Source organism: Chenopodium album, chromosome 18 (genome assembly GCF_948465745.1).
Source record: "Chenopodium album chromosome 18, dcCheAlbu1.1, whole genome shotgun sequence".
NCBI classification, from domain to species: domain Eukaryota; kingdom Viridiplantae; phylum Streptophyta; class Magnoliopsida; order Caryophyllales; family Amaranthaceae; genus Chenopodium; species Chenopodium album.
The window spans coordinates 7696472-7716115 of NC_137851.1; the positions used below are offsets into that span (position 1 = coordinate 7696472).

A 19644-nucleotide genomic window follows, 5' to 3' on the forward strand; every position below is an offset into this window, starting at 1 on the left:
CCGTTATTACTCCAATTTTAAAATTTTACCTTTAATACAACTAACACGTTATTACTCGAATTTTCAAAATCGCACTTTTAAATAATAAAACAAGCAAAAGTGTGAAGAAACCCCTTAAAAAAGCAAAGTCATTGAATAGATCCAACCATAGTTGATAATGATAGGGTTAGATTTCAAAAATATTGTCAAAATTGAGTAATTGACGTATAGTCCGCCCCTCCCAATTTGAATTTTGCTCATTTACAATTTCAGACCGTTTGGTATTTCCCCCTTTCTCTCTCCTCTGAAAAAACAACAACATCATTCATCAAAATTACAACGTTTCTTTCATTCAAAAAAATTATCCCCATTTCTACTAAATCACATACTCATTTCCAGATCTTTCTCTCTCCTATTCTTCAAATGCTACTTACATTGATCGGTTTATCATTTTCTCGATCACCCATTTCAAGCTGAAGTTAACTTTGGTAATATATCTCTTCTTGTCTTGCTTTAAATTTCCGTTTTTTGTGATTTTTTGTGGGTATTTTGTGGAATGTGAAGTTGGATTTTTTTGGGTGTTTGATTTTCTGTGGTATTTGAATGTTTGGTGATGTGAAAATTTGAATTGGGTTTTTGAGATCTTTGTGATTTGAAGGGGTTTTGGGGTTTTACGGATTAGGGTTTTTGATTGTTTAAGGGGTTTTTGATTGAATGAAGATTTTTCTGGGTTTTGAAATGATTTTTGTGATGAAGGTATATCCTCATTTGGCAGAAGATAACCCTAATTTAGTCTCATCATTGAGGCTATTGTTTGGGGAGGTTAAGATATACAAGTACTTAGTTACACCCTAATGTTAGTTTTGTTGATACCTTCAACTCATATCTGAAGCTTGATTTTTTGTGTGGACTGTGAAGTTATGTTAATTTTCAATTTTTTTGTACATATAAATATAATTGGTCATGCTAATGCTGTGATTTCATATGATGATTGGGTGGAGTGAATTGCATTGTCATAATTAACCGATGATGTTTTTGTTGATTTTGTTTGTTGTTTTTGATATTTGACAAGTTTTAGGGAACGGAGGAAGTACTCGATTATAGGTTTTGGCTTTTCTGGGAGCATAATTTGGATAAGTTGGCATTGGATTTCAATTTTGTGCGAAGTTTAGTTATTTGGGTCTGCATGAACAAATTGCGGCCCTCTGAGTGACTAAGGTTCTAAACATGGTGAGAGAACTTGCTTTGTTTCTGATTATATTTATGTATTGGTAATAACCAAGCTTTTAGTTATTTTATCAGGCTGTTTGCTACTGCTATGATGACATTTTCCTTAATTGTGTTCGTCTTATTCGTTTTCTAGCCTTTCGGGTTGTTCTGTCTAAAAGAAGCTCCAACCATTGTCTAGGAAGACTGATAATGCCTTGGGGAACATTCCGTGGAGAGAATCGACATCGAGTTGGAATTGGGGTATGCAGTTTAGCCTGTTTTTTAGTTAATAATGGAAAGTGACAGGAAAATAGCTGCATCACTTCCGCCTCCGCCCCCATCAGCTCCTCCTGGCTCTTTGAATGGGACCAAAAATGCCTTTTCTCAAGTCAGACCTATGCATGGGTATTCTTTCTTTAGTATTCATACTCTTTGTGGTCTGTGTTAAGAGACGTAGTTTTTTTATTACTGTTTTTTTTTCCATCCTCTACTGCATAAGCTAAGCTATAATAACTTCTCTTGTGTACTAGGAGGACCAGTGGGCCTACGAGGCGATCAACAAGGGGGCAATGGACTCCTGAAGAGGTAACTTTGATTGTTTTTCTTTTATGCTTCATGATCTTTTGGGTATTTCCTTTTTGCATGTTATTCTCTCTCTAATTGTTGATACAACCAATTTGGGGTCTCCTTTCATTGGGGAAATGGTATTAAACTTATAAACATTAGAATTTGCTTTTAACTATCTTGAATTGTGACTCTTGCATATCATGTGACCGTAGCTTGTTTTACAAGACGATTATTTGTTCTCCACCATGTCAAATTATTTGCAAAAGTATGCAAGTGCATATTCCTTCCCCCTGTTGCTTTCTCTTTGTTGTGGATAGACTGATTCTTTAGAAGGATTTATACAAGCAAATTATAGGTAGAAAAACTATACACAACAATATACAAGGGATATGATATGTTGCTACACTCGCAAGTCTGTATACAATCTGCCGTTTACACTTCATACCCTTCACATGGAGTTGGAGGAATGTGATATGGACTTATGGAGTATTGGGTTTTTTTGATGAATGTGGTACCTATATTTGTTACTCTTTCACTAGCCCATTGACCTTTTGGAAGCCTAACTCTCAAGTCTCAACCAAGGAAAATTGTTCTTGAAGCTCGAAGGTGGTGCGGTTTAAAATTTAAAATCATTCCATAGACTTCGAACTGAATAACCAACATAGTTAATGCGGGTTCACTTCTTAATCAAATCCTATGCATACCCTGAAGGCCTGAACTATGTTTGAAAAGGCTCAAGGGTGCACTGAGGCAATAGGGGGCCCTAGAGCCTATATGCGAAGCACACACATGAGACTGTGAGAGGTTGCCCTCATGGAAGCGAGGCACTTCTAATGATTAACGAGTGTAAAACTAATGTATTTATAGCAATTTCTGGAGTTAAGGACAGAGAATATGGTGCCGAAGAGCCCGTATCAAAGAACAGTAAAAAGTTTTGCATGAAGAAAACAAAAGGCATTTCAATCAAGTTCTAAAATAGCAGCCAAGAGCTTCAGAGGGGTTCACTGTAAACATGTTGCACATGCCTTTCTAAGTATGCCTTTTATAAAACTGACCTGGAACAATTAATGTTTAGTTACAAATGAGTGGATATTTTATTTTTGCTTGGTGAAGCTGAAATTGTCTTTGTTTTGACCCTGCATTACCTTGTCTTCTTCTTCTTGGATGTGTGTCTTCTTAATGATAGGGCATTTCTCTTCTTACAGGATGAGATTTTGCGCAAGGCTGTTCAGCGCTTTAAAGGGAAAAATTGGAAGAAGATAGGTATGTACCATCTCTAGTATTATATGCCCCGTATTGATGTATTTATCTTTAGCTACTTCATTTGTTTTATGTTTTCCTATATTTGCATATATTACACTCCATCCACCCCCATTGTTTACGCCATATTCCTTTTTGAAGTGCCAAATACGTCTATCATTGGTGCTGTCGTTGTTGTTTCTTCAGATTGATTTATTTCTAGAATCTGCTGAATAAATTACTAGTGTGCTCTTTTCCTGATGATTTCTTTAAATGAATGTTATTGTTGCTTAAATTGTTTATTGATTATTGAAGTTATTAATCACGATTAAGTAATTTGCAGCTGAATGTTTCAAGGACAGAACTGATGTTCAGTGCCTGCACAGGTGGCAAAAGGTCCTCAACCCTGAGCTTATCAAGGGCCCTTGGTCTAAAGAGGTATATGAACTGTGTATAAAGTGTCAAGTCATATTCTTAGTATTAATCTAAACATATGTATATCATTTTATGCTGTTCAGGAGGATGAAGTTATTGTTCAATTAGTCAATAAATATGGGCCCAAAAAATGGTCCACAATTGCTCAACATCTTCCAGGACGTATAGGAAAACAATGCCGAGAACGGTATGAACCAAATTCTTTCTTTTTGTGGTTCAAATTTTCAATTTACTATTTTTTTGGTACCTACTTTTCTGTATAAGGCTTCATTTTTAAATTTCTTAGTTTTAACTAGTGTTGGATTCTAGTGTTGCTGATTTTACATCTTGATAAGCTTACATTTGATGCCTTTCCAGCTAGATGCTAATGCTAGCATTTTAAACCGCTCATGCAGCAACAGTTTTAGCCCTTTATGATTATATATTATAAAACATGTCTTTAGTCAGCCAAATCATCAAATTAGTTTCTTTCTTGGTGAAACAATTTTTTGACTGGGATACAAAGAAATTGTTTGTTTGTTTATTAATTAATTACTATTTTTTAGGTTTTAACTTATCCTGCGGTTATAAAATACCTATAAGCTTATTAGAATTTCTGTAGTCCCATTTGTACCAGTAAAAGTTTCCAATTTTTTTTTGTTTCCTCTAGTTGTCCATTCTGTCATCTTTTCAAAAAAGTTACTACTGTTGAGATTTCAGTTTCTTCAAAGCTTATTATTTATTTATTTTGAACTCCCAAAATTCTGCAAAACAAATGGAATAAAATAAAATGAATAATTATAATAAAGGGACTGGAGAAATTATATAATTCTGACATTTTTGCTGCTGCTGATTCCAATCAATAGGTGGCATAATCATCTCAATCCTTCTATAAACAAAGAGGCATGGAATCAAGAAGAAGAACTAATTCTGATTCGTGCTCATCAGATTCATGGGAATAGGTGGGCAGAGCTAACAAAATATTTGCCAGGAAGGTGTGTTTGAACTTTGTTCTGGTTAATTCTTTTGCTCTAAATTGTCGATACTTGAAAACTTAATATAAATCCTCTATTTGCCCGTCCTATCTTTCCAGACAAGTCTTTCTCATGCACTCTGCTTGATAAGATTGCCAACTTGGCTTCATATATGTTAGCTGATGCTATTGTCCTTGAAGTTTCTCTATGCCTTTCGTTCTGAATTACTTAACCTTTTGGTGAATCAGGACAGACAATGCTATAAAAAATCACTGGAACAGCTCTGTGAAGAAAAAACTAGACTCTTATATTGCCTCGGGGCTCCTTGCTCAGTTCCAAGGTCTGCCATTAGTTGGCCATCAGAGTCAATCCATGCCTACAACTTCCCTGCTAGTACAACAGAGCAGTGGAGAAGGTAGTGTATTTAAAGAGGGAGCAGAGCTGGAGCAAAATTCAGAAAGTAGTCAAGTTGGTTGCTCTCAAAGTGCAAGTGACCTGTCTAATACTGCTTGTCAAACAAAGGAAGACTTCTTGTTGTCTGAAGAATCAGACCATGGAAAGTTGCAAAATGCTAGTCCAACTGCGTCATGTTCCGAGCAATATTATACAGAGGACATCACCTTTACCATTCCTGATTTACCTTATGAATTCAGCTGCTCATCTAAATACTTGGAAGATAATTTTTCAAGAGAACATGGGGTTTGTGCAACTGGGAATAGCAGCTTTGGTACTATTAGCTTGCCCAATGTTTCCTCTGTGGAGTTGGGCGCAGACTCATCCAATTTATCAGAAAATTATTATTTTGCTGATACAATGAGCGACATGGTTCCTGGGCCTTCTCACCACCATTCTATCGATTATGATGCACTAGCTTCAGTCAGTAATGTGGCAGTGAATTCAGATACATCAGTACTGAGACAGAAAACCGAAGAAGACTGTTCTGAGCTCCTATTGGAGCAGGAAGGGGGAGATGGATGTCCTGTGAATATTACCAACTGCTCAGAAATTATTGATATGGATAGATTTAGAGATTATTTAAGTTTCCAAGCCATTTTTCAGCTTCCTGAAACAAGTGGACATGTAGCTTTGCAGTCAAATGGTCCATTAGAACCTTCAAACTGTGAACCTTCTAATCCTTCTGAGGAATTCAATCAAATAAGTGACAGCTTGGCCATATCTGAAGCGCAGAACATTGCCAATGTGGATGAGGGATTTTTTCCTGCATACAACAATTCTGGTTCTTCATTTTATGATCATATAAATGCAGGCTTGACAGAGCAAACGGAATTGAAGGAACCATCAAGATTAGTCCCTGTAAATACATTTAGTCCTGAAGCATCAGATGACCAGAAAACTGAGTCTAGTGCAGTTGAACGACCAGTAAATGCTACTTGCAAACTGGAAGCTGGAACTCTGTGTTACGAACCCCCTCGATTCCCATGTTTGGACATACCATTTTTTAGTTGTGATCTTGCTCAGCCTGGTAATGATGTCCATCAAGAATTTAGTCCTCTTGGCATCCGCCAAATGGTTATGTCTTCTATGAACAGTCTGACTCCCATATGGGACTCACCATCTAGAGATGGCAGTCCAGTTGCCGTGTTAAAAAGTGCTGCAAAAACGTTTGCATGTACACCATCCATCTTGAAGAAAAGACATCGTGACTTATTGTCACCTTTATCACCTTTTTCAGATAGACGATGTGATAAGAAGACTGGGAGTAGTTCTAAGCAAGAGTTTTTGTGCACATCCAGGTTGACTAATGAGTTTTCTCGTTTGGATGTTATGTTCGACGAGGCTGATGATTCCAAGGAATCAGCATCCAATGATCAGAATAATCATGTGCCAATAGAAGATAAAGAAAATGTATGTCCTGCTCTTGAAGGGGAATTAGAAGAGGCAAGTCATAACCATGCAGAATCAGGAGATAAAATAGAGGAAAACAAAAAGGACTTCAAGGATATGGAGAAGGAAGAAAATCTTGAACAAATTCTGGAGAAATCAGTCCACGAAGATTGTACTGCAGAAACGGTGAGGATCTCGTGTAGTATCCGTGTTGTTTTTTTCCTCTTTCATGCTATGGGCTATAGCCTATATTGTTTATAGTCATTAGATGTGGAATGGTTTTGTTGTGTCCATTCCTTTATTGTTTAAAAGTTTATTGGCTGATGATTTAGTATTGGTTCCAACAGCCTAAAGGAGTACTTGTTGAACGCTACTTTAGTGATGCCCAATATACTTCTCTGGATGGAGCTGGACCTAAAACAGGCTCGGAGATAGGTGGCAAAACTGTAGAAGTTCACAGCGCGAAAATGACTTCCAAACAACAAGCAGCCATGCCAGAGTCAATGACTAGTAAAGCTAAATCTGTTGTAAGCCCGCCCTTATTTGTCCAAAAGAAGCAAAACATTGATTCTGACAGCCTTATTAATGAAGTTGGTGCTGAGAATTTAAACATGTGAGATTCTTCTGCTTTCTGTATGTTGGGATTTTCTATTATACTTCGTATATGTTTTCTGGAGTAGTACTAATATCTCCCAATGCCTGTTATCAATAATTTTAGATTTGGCGGAACACCTTTTAGACGAAGTATAGAATCTCCTTCAGCATGGAAGTCACCATGGTACTTTAGTTCTGTGGTTGCTTGCTCGAGGTTTGAAGCAGAAGCAATGATTGAGGTATGGTGTATATATATATATATATATATCTTTTTTTTTTTTCCTGTTCTTGTGTTCAATATCTGTCAAGTAAATAATGCTAATAAATCACCTTTTCATGCTTTTTTCTGTACTCAGGATATAGGGATTTTCATGAGTCCAGGAGATAGAAGCTATGATGCGTTGGGGTTGATGAAACAAATAAATGAGCAGAGTGCAGAGGCATATGCAGATGCCCGGGAAGTTCTAGGAAGTGAAACTCCCGAAAGCATTTTGAGGCAAAGATGCTTGAAAAGTCAGAATCTGGAGGACCAGAGTAACAAGTTCGCTGACAGTCAGCTTGACAGCCGCTTACATATGGCATCAAATGTCTCGGTGTGTCTGCATGTTCCTTTTCCAAAAAATCTTATTCATATATTGCCTGTTATATAGATTGTTTTGCTATACATGATTTTCATTTACACAGAAGATAAAGTTGAAGAGAATAGAAACAAAGTATACTTAATCATGCTATGCTACTTCATTTCCATTAGCTGTATATGCTTGTAAAGTTGTAAACGTACTTGCCTGCTTGAAAAATCACTGTGCTTGAGAATGTACTTGTTGCCTGCTTAGCTTCATTTTTACTAGTCAGAAACTAGCGAAGTGTTTGCCATCTATCTAAAAAGATTTGCTAACCAAATAATTGCCTGTGATATTCCAGTCGGAGCGGCGGGTTCTTGATTTCAGTGAATGTGGGACACCAGCAAAGGCAGCGGAGAAGGGGAAAAGTGTTACAGCTGCAAGCTTATCAAGCCCGTCTTGTTTGCTGAAAAGTTACAGATAGTATCAACTTTGAGCAGAGCTGTTTAGAGCAGAGCTAGTACATAATGTTGTTCGTAAAATGTATTATTTCTTGCTGTAATACATATTTATTTTGAATGATGCAATTATTTGATTCAGTATACTTTTAATTGCATAAATTTTTTGGTTCTTCTGAACAGCTCTTCATACAAATATTCCCTGTTTCTGACTTAAACATTTATTTGAAGTAGGATCCCTCAACATACAGGGTTCCATAGTTGAATTATTATCCTTACATTTTATTATTCCCTGGTTATCAGACACCACAATGCAAGGGTTCGCCCAAGTTTTTCCGAGTTTGTTTAGGTTAGTGGAAAATTAACTTGTGTCATTAGACGATAAGTAAATTAAAAGCATTGAGCTTACAGTTATTGGGAATAAGTAGCTTAGCCATTTAAAACATATATGCATGAAAGTTTAAGCTTATTGGGAAAATGTCAAAATACCAATACTTACACGGTTACACCTGAATGTTTATACAAGGTCGATAAAAGGGGGGTGGGTGGGGGGGGGGGGGGGGGGGGGGGGGAGGGGGTGAAGAAATAAGCAAAAAAAAAAAAAAAAAAAAAAAGAGAGCAGCTGTATATTTATATCATCTGAAGCTTGACCTGGTGAGAGTGTATTTCCGATCAGCATCAGTTGTCCTTCGGTATGTTAAAGAACTAGTTGATTGCCGAAGCTATCAGGACTGCGCTGGAAGCAACACTCAGCAGACGATAAATAGTGTGACGTTTTATGAAAAACGTGTGACAGCAGCGTGCATGGCATCTGCAAGGTGAGGGATAGTCTTTGAACTTAATCCTGCCATGCTAATCCTCCTGCCAATAAGAAGGTTGGTGTTATTTGAATTTCTTGTAACAATGTATATTTGTGACAACAAAATGTACTAATTAAATTTTACTGTCAAGATATGCATGTTCTTGTTCTATAATTATCTATACACATGTTATAATTGTAGATTAACGCAACGCATACTTTGAAACACACTTATAGAAAAGAACACTGTCTTAAAAGCAGAGGTTGCACATAGGTCATTAGGATGAAGTTCGAGTTGGGACAAAATTTTAGTTTCAGTCATATGCAGGTAATGGGTTATTAACTTAGGATTCAGCCAGTCCGAATCCATTCAAGTTGGTATACCACAACTCACATTACTTTTCAGGTCAGTTTTGATTGTGTCATATAGATTGGGCCATTTATTTTTAGATAGTTATACTTTACAAAAACTTCAGAACAGAGAGGTGCAGATGGCATTAACCAAAGAAAACTTCAGAACAGAGACTGAAGAACTATTTGCATCTCACATATAAGTTGTGTTTCACAAGCTCAAGTATACAGGATTATTCACCCTGAAATAAGCCTAGCAATAACACAGTTTTTTCTTGCAACAAGTCTAGACTTATAAAGGGAATGCTAGCTAGTGGTGCAACCCAGGTAGAGAAGCTATATTAGTTTATTACTTACCCATCGGATGTCATATAAATGTGGTACTCTTTAGTCATGAAAGTGACTTGCTCCTTATTTAATCCGGTGAAAGTGAACATCCCAATCTGCTTGATTATATGACTCCAGTCACCTGGTGTACCTGTTTACAAAAGAAAGGGGAGCCAAGAAGAAAGAAACTTCACTTCTACACACGAATAATACGAACCAACAGGATGTACAAAAGAAGTGGCAACACAAATCAAAAAATTTCATGGGAGAAAGTTGACCTCGAGCACGCAAAGCATCAAAGAGTTTCTGCCTCATGCTAATTATACGATCAGCCATTGCCTTCAACTCGACAGTCCATTCACCAAACAGATTCCTTCAATATATTGAAGTTCCATTTATAAATAGAACATTGGTTTGATAGCAAAAACAAGCATCCCTTAATAATGAATCAACCTTTACCTGTCTCGGAGAATAGTAGCCACAATGGATGCACCGTGAATGGGAGGATTTGAAAACATGGGCCTAATTACCAATTTAAGTTGACTCTCTACCTTGCTTGCCACATCAGCTGTTTTGCAGACCTATCAAATTGATTCAAAAAGGTAAAAAAAAAGTGCATTCAACCAAGAGAAACAAAGGTCTGATAAGCAAGAGAAAGTAGAAATTGACGAACACAAACTCGCAAGAAGGAAAAAATAAAAATAAATGATGCGCTCTTACAATACTTAAAGCACCAACACGCTCTCCATAGAGGCCCATGTTCTTAGCATAACTCTGAGCTAAAAGGCATTCACCACCATCAGCCACGAACATTCTAACAGGTTTTGCATCTGTGTCTAAGCTTCCCCTTGCAAATCCCTGAAAATAATCTTTAGAATAATCAAAGAAGAAATATCTAAATTGTCACTAGCCTTACAATACTTAACTATTCTGATCATAGCAATACATTATTAATAAACAAGCACACCCTAGCTGATGTACCTGGTAAGCACTGTCAAAAAAAGGTAACAACCCTTTTGATCTCATCAATTGCCTGATCTTTTCCCATTGTTGAATTGTTGGGTCAACGCCAGTTGGATTGTGCGCACATGCATGAAGCAGCACAATAGCTCCTGAGGGAGCTGAACCAAGGTCTTCTAAGAGGCCTGGTGTTCATGGACAGTTATACGCCAGTTATGCAACTGCACAAATTTGGTTGGGGCAAAACGCAAGATGCACATATACTTGAATAGATGATTTCCTACCATGAAAATGTAGTCCACGTGTAGCTGGATCATAATAACGGTAAGTCTTGACAGATAAGCCAGCCAGTGTAAATATCTTCGGATGATTACCCCATGTTGGCTGAGGAATATATATTGTCCTCTGCAAAACAATGCAAAGTTTAAACACAAATAATCAACAAAATATTATAACAAAAAATAGTGTATACTTTTTAAAAGGGGAGGTTACCTCATGATAATGTTTCGCCAAAAATTCACCTCCCACCCTCAACGAGCCTGTACCAGATAAACACTGGACAGTAGTAACTCTATTCTCTCTAATAGCAGGGCTGTGGCCAAGAAAAGAAAACAATTATTTATAAGTGACTCATTATTATGGGCTCAACAAAATTTATCAGTTCAAGGGATTCACTAGTTTCACAGGCATAACAGCATTTACGAAGTATATGCATTATCATTCAATCGTGTTTGGCAATTATATTCCCTATCAAATGCTAACAAAATCAAGATAATTACCAGTCTTCACCAAACATCAATTTAGCACTCAGTTTATTGAATTCTGCAAGCCCGGTGATTGGGAGGTATTCTTTAACTCGAGACCTATTAAAAATCAAACACATATATTGCTCATTTTTCTTTCCCAATTATAGATCCAACTTATACTTGCACTAATTAATAGACTTGCCTGTCATTAATGAGTTGCTGCTCAGCTCGTCTCACTACATTTAAAACCAGAGGTTTACCTTCCTGAAATAAGGCACAGGTATGGTAACCCATTGAAACAGGAAACTAATTAAAACCTCAAAACCCATCAGAATTAACTACTTGTATGTGTATAACTAGCTTTGCCGTGTAAGAACATTAGTACTACGTATTTGTTACACTCACTTCTATAACTACACTTCAGCCTCAATGATGTATGTGAAATATCTTGAATAAGGCATCTCTAAAACAGAAGATCGATTGAATAAGAAAGAAAAGATTACCTCAGTTCGATAAGCACCAACACCTAGATTCAATTTAACAGGACTTGGATCTTTGTTATATGCAACAGTTACCTGTTAAAATGGATAGTTAAGCCCAAAACAAGTGAGTTGCACGAAATCAAACAAAAAAAATTTCATGGTATAAAGTGTTGTTTGGTTGCACATAAAAAATAGAGGAATTGAAAATTCCCATGAATTTGGAAATAGAAGGCTTGTTTGGTAGACCACAAAAAGTGATAATGTGGGAACTGGGAAGTGCAAAATCATGGGAATTTCCAATTCCCACAAAATATGGGAATTTAATTACCAAGTCCCCCTTGGTAATTCAAAATTCCCATGATTTGTAAATACCCATATAACAACCAAACAAGTTTTGTAAATTCCTAGGAAATTAGACGTGGGATTTTAATTCCCATGAAATACAAATGACAACATTTCATGGTCTAAACCTGAGACAACCTTAATCTGTCTAACGCATAGCGAACCAACCTAACAATGGAGCATATATACACACTATCTATACATGGCGACTTTCAAAAATTAGTGTTACAATATCTGTAAAAAACAACAGTAGCTAGCCAAATTTGGAAATGCAATATGCTAACTACTTATTCTATGCGTTATCCACTATATTCTCTTCAACAAGGCCTTACATATATCAAGGGGCCTATAAAATGCACACATCACTTCTCAATTCAAATAAACTATGCATAATCAATTAAGCCAGCATTCAATATCTGGTTCCAGTCACCCCTTCGTTCGGAATTAATAGCCAAGTTGACATTGTAATTTGAACTAGTAATTGTAATTTGAACTAGTAATGCGACAACTATACCCGGACAGATTGAGGGAGTAATCCACGACACAGATAAAATATAACATCATCTCCAATCAAAAGCAGAACATATGAAACATAAACCTCATCAACCAACAATAAACAAGCCTAATCAAAATAACTAAAACAAACCCATTAATCATACACAAACAAATTCATCAATTCTTCAGAAAATACATGATTCTACAACAATTTAATATTGACCCATCAAAGAAAAAGGTCAAAAGATAGAAATTTACCCCAAGAATTGGATCTTCAGGAGCTTTAACAACATGGGAAAACACAGAATTAGAATTCCCGTTAAACCCAGATGTAATTGATGCATATAATCCTCCATTTTCAGATGATTCAATTGTTTTCAACTCCAAATGTCTTACTAGAGTGCTCAATCTTCGATTTGCTGCATCTGATACACCTAATTCATGCTCCATTTTTCACAAATTCAATCAAAAGTTTCTCTTTTTAATTTTTTATTTTCCCTGATTTTTTTGAGATGGGTTTATTTGGAGTGTAAAATGGAGGAAGAAGAGAAAATTGTTACGTGCAAGGACGAAGAGAAGATCTAAGCATGGGCCCACATTTGATGAAAAGGTGACACGTGGAATTTGGCACATTTTTCGGGGTAAGAATTACAAATGAAAGCCTTATCTTTTTCTTATTTTTGTCATTAATTGAAATTAGACAACAAATTACTTTGTTCGTACTTGAGTTTATCTAGATTGGATATGTACTCTTCAAGTAGATAGAATAGATGACAAACAAATTGTGGTCCAAAGTACAACATTTGATATTAATGAACTAAGTAGAGGGTATTTTGAGCACAATATGTCACGTGCTGACTTAACAATAAACTCACATTGAAAAAGAGTATGACTACATACAATTTTAAAAGGTATCATACGAAAATTGATTGGTGGTATATATGTTGATGAAGCGCAATGCATCAATATAATCTTACTCATATATATACGTTAGTTAATGTCTCTTATTTTTCAATTTTAGATTAAGACTTCTTAAACAATGTGGGTAATTATCCTTATAGATATCAATACTTGTAACAGATCAATAAGAGTAAGTAATGAATTGTGATGGCTTACAAAAAAAAATCAAAACTTATTATCATACAAAACAATGCGATATATTATTCATAGTTTAATATTATATATTTATATACTTGTCAATGTCACCACATATCTTGACGTTTAATATTTATATATATTTATATGGAATTCACTTAAATCTTGTACGTCTGTACCTAAGCTTAAAATTTATAAAATATAGTAGCTAGAAAATTAGTAACTAGAAAAATTGATCAAGTCATAATGAACATACGATACATAAATCTTGAATCATAAAACAAATCAAAAGAGGTTCCAACAATTAACATCGACATCTACTTAATCCCATCTTCAACACGATACATAACTCTATGCCATATGCCATGACCTTAATTTAACAATTTATTGATGCTAAGAAGTAACACAACAACTATTTGTGAATTAAAACAACATAATAATTGACATAAATTATACGATATGATGCACATTGATGCATATATGTTGGACGATATAATGATCAACCCTTGCAAAGATAAGCATCAATATCCTTAGCCATGGCAAGCATAAAATCGACGTACACGGTTGCTTCAGGAGCATCTTTATTCATCTTCTCGTAAACAAAGCTCCACTTGATAATGCAACCCTTATTGTCACCCCTTGGAATTGCTTGCATCGTCGAGTAAAAGGTTTTGTAGTAGTTCTCCATGATATATCCTTCATGATAACTATGTGTCACTGACTTGTTTTGTTCATCTATCTCGTCTACCCTTGTCTTGATGGATGCACATTCACCAATATTATCTGCAACGACGACAAATAATCAATTAAGACTCCAAAATTAAATACGCGCCTTATATGGTAAATTTGCGAGGAAGGTCCTTTTAAGTGGTCGACCTTGTGAGAAAGGCCATTTTATAAAAAAGGTGGCACAAAAGGTCCTTATATCATGGGTTGTGAGGAGGGTCCTTTGACCATTTTTCGGCGTTGACTTTTTTATTTTCCGGCCAAAAAAAGCCACGTGTAAAGCACGTGACTTATTAAGTTCCCTTTTTTCCCTATTTTCTCTCATTGTGGGAAGGATTAGCCTTGAATTACTTTGAATAGCCTTCAATTTTAATTTACGGGATTACAATTGAAGTTTTGGTGTTAATTGTTTTCACAAATTAGGGTTTAATAGGGGGAAAACGAGGGAAAAGAGGAGGGAGAAAAAAGAGAACTTAGATGTGACTTTTTTTGCCGGAAAATAAAAAAGTCAACGCCGAAAAATGGTCAAAGGACCCTCCTCACAACCCAAACATGATGTAAGGACCTTTTGTGCCACCTTTTTTTTTTATAAAAGGGTCTTTCTTACAAGGTCGACCACTTAAAAGGACCTTCCTCGCAAATTTTCATATATATATATATATATATATATATATATATATATATATATATATATATATATATATATATATATATATATATATATATATATATATATATATATATATATATATATCATAAAAAATCATCCGTCTTATTTTATTTTACTTGTCCTATTTTAAAATCAGACAAGAAAAATGAATGGATGGAGTAACTAGATGTGTACTGTGTGGTTTCAAAAAAAAAAAAAGATGTGTACTGTGTACTTACTGATAAGATAATCTCCGGTCAAGACAGCACCAGCCTTATGCCACTCTCCATGATTCAGCACAGTTTTTTGAACTTTACTTGGGCACATTTTTTGCACCAAGTATATTTTGTGAGCCCAAACATCAAAGAACTTTTCAGCTTGACATTTGAGCTCAATTTGCCCTCCTACCCTGTGAAGCTGAGCCATTATATTGCTCTCTCCCTAAACAGATGTAATAAGCAAATCTAGCTATGTTGTTTCGAGAGCTCGATCAAGTGTATGTACTGGATGTTTAACAAGAAAGGAACAGGGTGCTTTATATAGAAGTGTTGGTGGCTTAATCACTCAAGTTTTATTGCACAATAATATGCATAACTACTGTAAACCACTCCTTTAATTTGGTGATTATTCCCCATTATTGATTAAAACAATTGCAAAATTCCTTATTAGGGCATCTTATTACATGGTCCACTTTCATAGATTAAGTCTAATTTGTTTAGCAAGATCATATCTTATTTAATTACTCAGTATATATTATATATGTAGTGATTAAGGAATATATGTACCCATATTTATTTGATCTGTGTAGCTTAATTATTATTAGGTACTTACTTAGGTAATGATCAAGAGGTGTTGCATTGTAAAATGGAATTTTGTGTTTGAATATAAAAATGAAGATCAAAATATTTCACGTCTCCGCTTTAATCAAGATCTAGCCACAATTATTCAAATTATAGTAAAGTTGATTCCATATATCACTACATTTTAATCAAATGCAAATTTATTAGGATATGCTGATTTGGTCTTGATGATTAGCTTAAATTAATTAATTATTGTGATTATTATTTTAAAAGTAGACCATCTTCAATGCCCTAATTCATACTTTGGAATTTCAACTTTTAAAGCAACAATAATGGGGAATCTCAAAGTTATTAAAGGAATGGTTCATAGTAATTATTCTTAGCAATTATAGAGAGTGCAATAACTTGGTTTTGTCTATAATAATGTAACACTACTTTGGCTATTTAAGCCATTAGCTTCTTGGCCAGTTTCAAGTACACGAACAAGCTCGAAACATCAGAGCCTTGCTTAGCTTATTCTAGTGTACTTACTGAAGAGAAAAATGGCTCAGCTTCACAGAAATGAAGGGCAAATAGAGCTCAATTGTGAAGCTGAAAAATTCTTTGATATTTGGGCTCATAAAATGTACCTTATTTCAAATATGAGCCCTAATAAAATTCAGAAATCTGTGTTAAATGAAGGAGAGTGGGATAAGGTTGGTGCTGTCATCACTGGGAGTTATGTTATCAGTAAGTATGCTTGTGTCTTTGCCAAATAAAGTCACCCCTTTCAATAATAATCCCTCCAATAATGATATTTATTTTCTAATGTTAAATATCGAGGTTTAACTTGTTTAGCGCGATTTAATTAGTTTTATACTTTTACATAAATAGATTTATTTTGTGTTATCATGTTAAAATTGTTCGTTTTAGTATTATTTATTGTCAAAATATATAATTTTATAACTTTTTATTTATTTTTCAATTTCCATATTAGATAATTGATTAATTAATTTATATTCGTTGTCAAATACTCTGTAATTGAATATACTAGGTATATGTTTTTATTTTTATTTTTTGTTATTATTACAGATGAAACTGGTGAACGAGCAACCCTAAAGGCAAGAATAGACGAGATAGACGAAAAGAACATGACAGTGAAATATAGTTACCATGATGGATTCATCATGGAGAGCTACTACAAGAGCTTCACCGCGATGATGAAAGCAACTCCTAAGAGCGGGAATAATAAGGGTTCCATTATCAAGTGGTGCTTTGAATATGAGAAGATGAATAATGATGCACCTAATGCTAATGTTTACCTTGACTTCATGCTTTCCATGGCAAATGATATGGATGCTCATCTATGTAGGTCTTGATCATATATACCAATACCACTTCCGTTAGCATGCATGTCATACATGCATTTATGCTCATTCTATAAATAAATGTCATGCTTTATATAACAGAATTTCATCGATAGGATTGTGTTGTGTCAACTTGCATGTACCAAAAATCATTGATGAATATTGTAACAATATTTTTTATGTATTATATATCCTGTGTTTGTTGCCTAATCTTATATACTCCGATCTATGAAATTATGAAAAGACATGATGATATTATCAAATTGAGTTATTTAATTATACAAGTATTCATAATTGACAGGTAATGTATGGTTGGTGCACCCGGGTGCACTATGCGCATGGTGCACCCGGAAATAACATTAGGTATATTTAAAAGATCGTGGGCGAAAAAAAGAACATTATAGATATTTATAAAGAACATGAACATAACATGTTCTTTAAATTTGATTATTATGTTATTTGAGTTTGAAATATATGTTCTTTATATTATACAATATGTTCTTTAATGTATGTACATTTAAAAAAAAAAAAAAATCACCCGAGTAACTAGAAAAAAGAACATGTTCTTTACTGTATTATCATGTTCTTTTTGTAAAGCCTTTATGTTCTTTGGCTAGAGGTGATCAAAGTTAGACTGACCCGACTTGATTTTGGACGGGTTTTGGGCAGAATTTTTTTGCCCCCAAATCGGGTCGGACCCAGCCCGTAAATTTAAATTTTTGGGCGAGTTTGGGATTGCGTTTTTATGCATTATTTTAGTTGATTTTTTTAACTCAACCCGAAAAGCCCGCATGACCGGACCATTTTGGGCAGGTTTGGGCACAAAAACTTCAGCCCAAAACTTGGCCCGACTCGAGAAGTGAGCTGATTTTTTAACCTTGCCCCGGTCCGTCCAATGATCACCTATATCTTTGTCAAGCACGAACATGTTATTTTTGTCAAATATAATGTTCTTTTTCAAACACGTTCAACCACCCAAGTAACCATGAAAAATAACATGTTCTTTTTTTACAGACTTTATGTTCTTTGTAATGTCACGTTCTTGTCAAACACAAACATGTTCTTTTTTCAAACACATGTATGTTCTTTTTCAAATACTAGCATGTTTTTTTTTTTTTTTTTTTTTTTTTTTTTTTTTTTTTTCCCATGTTCTTTAAAATATGCTTAATGTTCTTTTCGGGTGCATCATGCCGGGTGCACTATACTATTTTTAATTGATAGGCCCGTATTTAGGGCAGGGCAGGTGGGGTAACCGCCCTGGGCCCAATGTTGAAAAGCCCAAATTTAGTTATACTTAAGGCCCCTAAAAAAACCAAAAAACTATAAGATGTCTGTTATCAAGAGAAGTCAAACGGTTATGGTTTTCTTCCCCCTAATTTTTCGCATTAATTATTCAGTTGCCAAACTGTATTTAATTTACACCTCAAAAAAAAAAAATATCATTCAATCAATCCCCTTTTTTGCTAGTTCTGTGTCAAAAATTCAATTACCTCTTATAGTCTTTCCAAACCTACATTAAATCCTTTCAAAATAAAATCTTAATTAATTGTTTGATTGGTTTCTTTCAATAATCTTGGGTAAAAGTTTTTCAGTCCCTTTGTGTTAGATTGTTAGATAATCCTTAGATTTCAATTGATTTCATATGAAATTGTAAAGCCCGTTTTCAGTTGATGGGATGCACTTGTGTGAAGACATACCTTTGTAAAGTTATTAGTTGGCTAAAGAATAGGTAACAAATTAAGAGCATATTTTTTTAATGCTTCAGCTCTAAGTATATTATACGAAGTAAGCAGTCAGAACATTGGTTGTTTTAGTTAACTATTATTGACTTTACTTCTAAAAATGCTAGTAGAAATTGTTTAGTATGAACATTTAGACTTTTATACTTCAATATATGTATATGAAATGTTTTATGAGATCGTTTATTTTATTTATTTTTTTTTTCTTTTTTTGAGAAATTATAAGATTGTTTGTTAATCATAAGAAAAAGTACCATTTGTAGGGTTTTTTTTTTTGCCCCTTGAAGTTTAATTATTTTAAATAATATGGAGTACTTGTTAATTAGGGCCCCAATTTATATGTTTTCCCTAGGCCACCTAAATCTCAGAAACGGGCCTGATAATTGACCTTGATTTTTGTCAATTTCTATAGTTTTTTTTACGGGGTAGTTTAGCTTATACAACGTATATTGTTATAGTAGCACACATACGTAATAACAAAAAACTAGTTGGATGTGGGACCTAGCATCTTTGTTCTAACTTATATGATGTATTGCATAAGCTTTAAAATCAGTTTTTTTTTTTAGATCAGAAGTTAAAGATATATACTATCTCTGATCTAAATTACTCGCAATTTTGGAATACTTTATATCTCACAAATAATACCCCAAAGTTGCGAGTAATTTGGACCGGAGGTAGTATGCAGCTTGTAATTAATAAAGCACAATTCCACTTCCCATCAATTATTAGCTAAATTTTGATAATTTTGTTAGGGCATAATTTGGAAATAAGGTGTGGTTTGCAAGCCCAAACTTAAAAGATCTTTTCTACATCACATTTGAGATCAACTTGGAGTTTAATTCTTTGAAGCTGAGCCATTTTTCCTCTCTCAAAACAAAACTATTGATAATTTGAGCAAGTTTATGAAGTCGATCTCGAGGTCATTGTATTGTGGTGAAGGTTAAACAT

The 19644-nt window shown here is 34.7% G+C and overlaps 4 protein-coding genes across 5 annotated transcripts; 2 read left to right on the top strand and 2 right to left on the bottom strand.

Moving 5' to 3' along the window:
• The first annotated feature begins 244 nt into the window (after positions 1 to 244).
• Positions 245 to 8076, top strand: LOC145591384 (transcription factor MYB3R-1-like). The gene is made up of 13 exons (XM_081647824.1): positions 245 to 467; positions 1052 to 1209; positions 1343 to 1593; positions 1719 to 1773; positions 2961 to 3018; positions 3338 to 3432; positions 3513 to 3616; positions 4275 to 4403; positions 4631 to 6413; positions 6575 to 6840; positions 6946 to 7060; positions 7178 to 7414; positions 7743 to 8076. The coding sequence occupies exons 3-13, from the start codon at positions 1481 to 1483 to the stop codon at positions 7863 to 7865; spliced, it is 3078 nt and encodes a 1025-aa protein (XP_081503950.1). The 5' UTR covers positions 245 to 467; positions 1052 to 1209; positions 1343 to 1480; the 3' UTR covers positions 7866 to 8076.
• LOC145591385 (aspartate aminotransferase, cytoplasmic-like) lies at positions 7432 to 12924 on the bottom strand. Of its 2 annotated transcripts, XR_014102302.1 has the most exons (13): positions 12600 to 12924; positions 11526 to 11597; positions 11225 to 11286; positions 11056 to 11139; positions 10769 to 10868; positions 10561 to 10681; positions 10298 to 10461; positions 10037 to 10174; positions 9776 to 9897; positions 9595 to 9689; positions 9347 to 9467; positions 8491 to 8700; positions 7432 to 7847 (listed from the first exon to the last, which is right to left on the bottom strand). XR_014102302.1 is itself a non-coding variant. In XM_081647825.1 (12 exons), exons 1-12 carry the CDS (start codon positions 12789 to 12791, stop codon positions 8616 to 8618), a joined length of 1356 nt encoding a protein of 451 aa, XP_081503951.1. In that variant the 5' UTR covers positions 12792 to 12923; the 3' UTR covers positions 8289 to 8615. The 2 variants fall into 2 exon arrangements, 1 of the variants encoding a protein (XP_081503951.1); XM_081647825.1 differs by lacking the exon at positions 7432 to 7847 and having other exon boundaries at positions 8289 to 8700; positions 12600 to 12923.
• A 756-nt stretch (positions 12925 to 13680) lies between these two features.
• Positions 13681 to 15306, bottom strand: LOC145592948 (kirola-like). The gene is made up of 2 exons (XM_081649468.1): positions 15051 to 15306; positions 13681 to 14219 (listed from the first exon to the last, which is right to left on the bottom strand). The coding sequence occupies exons 1-2, from the start codon at positions 15235 to 15237 to the stop codon at positions 13936 to 13938; spliced, it is 471 nt and encodes a 156-aa protein (XP_081505594.1). The 5' UTR covers positions 15238 to 15306; the 3' UTR covers positions 13681 to 13935.
• A 757-nt stretch (positions 15307 to 16063) lies between these two features.
• LOC145593083 (MLP-like protein 34) lies at positions 16064 to 17060 on the top strand. The gene is made up of 2 exons (XM_081649589.1): positions 16064 to 16340; positions 16683 to 17060. The coding sequence occupies exons 1-2, from the start codon at positions 16154 to 16156 to the stop codon at positions 16967 to 16969; spliced, it is 474 nt and encodes a 157-aa protein (XP_081505715.1). The 5' UTR covers positions 16064 to 16153; the 3' UTR covers positions 16970 to 17060.
• Positions 17061 to 19644: the final 2584 nt, after the last annotated feature.